The sequence below is a fragment of the Merops nubicus genome, unplaced genomic scaffold (genome assembly GCF_000691845.1).
Source record: "Merops nubicus isolate BGI_N331 unplaced genomic scaffold, ASM69184v1 scaffold19170, whole genome shotgun sequence".
NCBI lineage: Eukaryota > Metazoa > Chordata > Aves > Coraciiformes > Meropidae > Merops > Merops nubicus.
Window position 1 is genome coordinate 6002 of NW_008582395.1, and position 4550 is coordinate 10551.

Sequence of the window (4550 nt, forward strand, 5' to 3'; positions counted from 1 at the left end):
TTTAAAAGAATAAATCCTGTTTCCTATGCTCGAGATATCACAATTACCACAATTTGTGGGCAATTACAAAACATGGATCCCATCTCAGACAAAGCTGGTCAAAGGTTATGCTCTGTATTGAGGAAAGGTACTTAAACGGACAATATCCTGCAGGAGCAGCACTGTAATTATTTCCATCCTTGAAATGAGAGACATTTTAAAAACACAGGCTTTCAGGGCAACTAATTCTTGTATCTGTCATCACATGTTATTGCTGAGTAACACGCAGCCAACTGTAGCTAATCACGTAGCCATGGCATCTGTAGGCAACCCCGCAGTATTTCATGCTACGCCCACGTCGTAAAGCGTGATAGATGAGTACCGTGTCAAGAGGAACAAAAGGTTACTGAAAATGCATATGGAAAAGTAAATTCTCATTTACTTTACTTAACTTGGAAAACACCTCAAATAAAATTATTTTATTTCCAATCTGTGCATTTGCAGTCTCATAGTAATAATAAAAGAATCAGTTTTACTTTCAGTCAGTCACTACAATATTTCAGTTACAGACAGCAGTGAAATACTTTGTTCCAACTTTCTCTTTGTGAATTAAAGTCAGACTGACTCTTTCTACTTCCAGAAGTTTCATGAAGCCTTGGTGTTGATTTCATTGTTTAATCTTTTAAGTTACATGTCAAAAGCCCATTTTCATTGTCAGACGCTAAAAGCAACACAAATCAGTGCAACAGAATTAGTTTTACAGAAGAATTTAAAGGATATGGCGAGTTTACAGAATCCTTTGGTTAAATTTACTAAAAGACAAGTCACATTGACAAAGACCGAAGTAAAAAAGCCACTGTTTCATTATTTTTAGGATTTCCTTTAGCATTTTCAGCATTCATAATATAAAAGATGAAACCCCTCCCCCTCAAGAAAACAGATAACCATGTTCAGTCTACTGAAAGGCACTCAGCTTGCTTTTGATATTTTTTTTTTTAATTATTTTTTTTTTTAAGCTCAGCAGACACCAGGTTGATACTGCCTTCATCATTTGTTGGCCTAACAGTCTCTTCAAAAGTTCACGTAACATGGTAAATTATACTTGGTGGCCAAGCACAAAAATGCTATGTACTTATTTGGGATATTTATTTTGTGAGTAGAATATTCACATTCTTACAAAACTCTGACTTTACCAGACTAGGCCTTTTGCCAATTTTGGTTTTTTTTTCCCTTTAACACGCTGTGCCTTTAGTTTCTTTCTCTGCCTGGAATTCATCCATATTGGGTACTGTCCATGCTGGTCTAGAAGAGTTTTTTTGTTTCGTTTATTATCTGTGTCCATTTTGCAGTCATCTGAAAAAAAAAAGTATTTATAGTGAGTAAAATACATGAATCAGCTCCACAAAAGCTCTTTTACTACTAGATTCACAAAAATGACACAAAAATATCCCTCTGCACAACAGTAGAGACCTGAAGGCTTTATGCACTGAAAACGCTTTCCAAACCCATACAACTGCAACCTAGGCACTTCAACAGCTGACAGTAAATATGCAGAATTTTCCCCAAAGGCCCATGTCTGGGCAAAGCACCTTATTTTTCAGTCTGCCATCTGTTCCAGTACTGTGTCTAAAAACATTGTGTGTGGTCTCCATCAAATGCTGCGTCTATAGAGGAAGCCATAAGCTTACTGAAACATATGCACAATTAAACACTTTTTATGATGTAATGTTTAAGATGTGTTCTAAAAACTAAATTAATCCGAGTGGAAGGTGAAGACAGGTGATGAGAAGAATAAAGGGAAAAGCTGAAATACAGTGACGGTACAAAGCATGAGCCAGTGGTGCCTCAACAAGTGGGCAGGAGGTCAAGTCTAGAGAAGGCAATAGAAGACTCCTCTCTAGGATCAGGAAGAGTGCCTGCGACACAGTCACTTCCACCAACGGTGTCCCCAGCTAGCTAACACCTGATGCACCTTACGTCTCAGTGAGACAACGCTGCAAGGGGAAAAACCTTGACTAAGTACAGATCTGAACTATATTATTTCATGTCAACCTTGTCTCCAAACCATCCACATGCAACTCTAAAAGCTTAACCAGGAGCTTTTACAGAGAGGAAAACCACTTTTTTTTCTGTTGTGCCTGTCTAACGCTGGGACACAAAGTTGATGAGGAAAAGGCCAACGTGCTGCTTCAATAGTTGAAGCACGCTGGTGGCCTACAGGGATCTCTGCCAGAGGTGTCCTCAGGGAGCCCTGAAATTGGGATACAAACACAGTCAGCAGAGAATCTGCACCAGAGCCCACTGTCTGCCGGGACAACCACAGGCTGATCCAGCAAAAACAGTCCCAGCTCCAGAAGCCTCCTGAGACATCAGAGAAACATGAGGCCTTCTTAACAGTGTTTTCCAAATGTCATAGAGGGAGAGGCGGCGTCCAACATCACAACACAAAACACCCAGAAAATCAACTCTACGTAAGTTCCTTCTCTGATTCCTGTCCTATCATGTGATTGACACTAGCCTCTTACATGGATCCTGACTGAAAAAAAAAGCACATTGACAATAAATGTCAGCTGCAATATTAACCAAGTGAAGAAACATTTTTGGACAAAAAATACCAGCTGTTCACACAGCACATTTTCATCATACTTTGCAATCTTGGGGATGCTGCAGGAACCAGTAACAAGAAGAAATCTGCTGGACAGAAGTGGTCCAAGGACGTAAACAAAACCTATCAGGAGAAAATGACCCAGAAAAAACACCAGACTCAATAGATATTATCTTGAAAAATAACATGCATGCCCTTTAAGTTTTAAAAATGGCAACAAGACCATTTTTGACCAAAGGCTAGCCAGACCTTCCATTATTTTTTTCCTTACAAGAAAAACTAGAAAAAAAAAAAATTCATATTGTGCTGTGAAAAATATTTTAAAGTACCATAGGAAAATATCCCTACCGTATCTAATGCTATCTGAGACTGGAAAATTACTCACCTATTGATAGAAAGCACATACTCTGGATGAAGCCTTCAGCTACTTCAGTCCCTTTTAACATTTCTGCAAGGTGAACTCCTTCATGGCCACAAAGAGTGCTGAAGAGTCTTCTCAAACAAGACACCATTGTTTTCATAAAACCTGTAGTTGTTTTGTGAAGTATGTACCTCTTAGGTGTTTCTGAAGTTGCTATCTCTCCACAAAGGGTCAGCGAAATTGGCTGCTTGCAGAAAAGTTGCCAGCAGAGTTGGAAGGGGGTGCAGGAGTGACAGACAGCCAAGTGTTTGCTTCAGGAACTGCATTTAAGGTACTGATGTATCCTCCAGCCTCAGTATCAGAAGACTGACAATGTCCCAAAACATTTTGGAAATCCACTCCTAACAGTCCCCTAACTAATAACTTTTACATCTAGTTTATGAAACAAACTAGAGCCATGGATAAAATAACAAATTAGTCCAAGCTACCTTAATTGGGCAAATATTTTCATACAGCATGCTCTTTCTATTTTCAGCAGAGCTTACAGGCTCTGCTATTCAACCTCACACTTCCCTGTCTTACCTGATTTCTGCAACACTGAAAAAAACCCGTGTAACTGACTACTAGCATTATTCTATATCCCCACTCAGGCATCTCAACAAACGTCAGCATGCCACACAGAAAACTGACATCAGGACTACCACTACAGCTTAAGTGGCATAAACTGGAGAAGAAAAGGACCATGACTTAGTTTAGACTGCAGTCTTGGAAAGAGGTGTCTTCCCAAGTCCAGTCCAGTATGTAGCTATGTAAAACCTTTGTTTCCACTTGAGGGTTATCTCCTTTACAGACTACAGCCTATTCAAGGACTTGAGAGAAGATGGCATTATCTGTACTCACCCAATGCCACCCACTCCTGCACCATGTGCAAGGTAGCATTAATTAGCATACAAAACCAGGGTCCCTACTACCCCTACCTTGAGACACTACATTTCAAAAGAGAGGGGAAAAAAAATCAACTCTCTTTTTGATAAAATCTCTACAAAACTACTTTATATTTAGGTCCAACTTTATATACTTTGTGTACTTTACATACTTTGCATACTAGAAGGGAAATTATCTCCAGTTTAACCACAAATATAATGTCGTGACTGGAACAACCATCTAGTGATGAATCCCCACTCACCTGTCTTCACAAAGAGATGTCTCTTTTTTGTATGATACTTCATACTTTAAATCAAAGGTTAATAAGCTTGTTCCACAAGGGAGCAGATCCAACACAGAAGCTAATGCTGTGAGATGCCCAGATTAAATTATTTAATAGCATCTCTTGGCTTTAAAAGATAAACATTTCGTTTTCTAACTCACTATTTTGGACGTGGAATATTCCTACGCCTGATCACGACAGTCAAAGTCACAGGAACAATATTAAATAACACGTGCCTGCACTTGGGTGACCGCGACAATGATAAAAAGGTACAGTAAAAAACACGGTAAAAACGTGAGCAAAGAGGGGAGTGTGGCGGGGCGCAAAGCCAGCCGGGCACCCAAAGGGCAGGTCCTGGGCAACGCACGGCCCGCGTAGCAGCCGGCGCGGACAGCCCG

General features: G+C 39.9%; 1 protein-coding gene across 1 annotated transcript; it reads right to left on the reverse strand.

The window, feature by feature from the left end:
* Positions 1 to 1168: 1168 nt before the first annotated feature.
* On the reverse strand, positions 1169 to 4174 carry LLPH (LLP homolog, long-term synaptic facilitation (Aplysia)). Its single transcript, XM_008937558.1, has 4 exons — positions 4132 to 4174; positions 2595 to 2707; positions 2161 to 2230; positions 1169 to 1332 (listed from the first exon to the last, which is right to left on the reverse strand). Exons 1-4 carry the CDS (start codon positions 4172 to 4174, stop codon positions 1169 to 1171), a joined length of 390 nt encoding a protein of 129 aa, XP_008935806.1.
* Positions 4175 to 4550: the final 376 nt, after the last annotated feature.

Bases quoted from the DNA above. Each gene is read 5' to 3' on its own strand.
- LLPH (XM_008937558.1), bottom strand. From the start codon at position 4,174: ATGAAGTATCATACAAAAAAGAGACATCTCTTTGTGAAGACAG. The intron at 2,708-4,131 runs GTGAGTGGGGAT...TTCTCCTGATAG, and splicing joins ACATCTCTTTGTGAAGACAG to GTTTTGTTTACGTCCTTGGA. The intron at 1,333-2,160 runs GTTGGCCTTTTC...TTTTTTTTTCAG, and splicing joins TTCAACTATTGAAGCAGCAC to ATGACTGCAAAATGGACACA.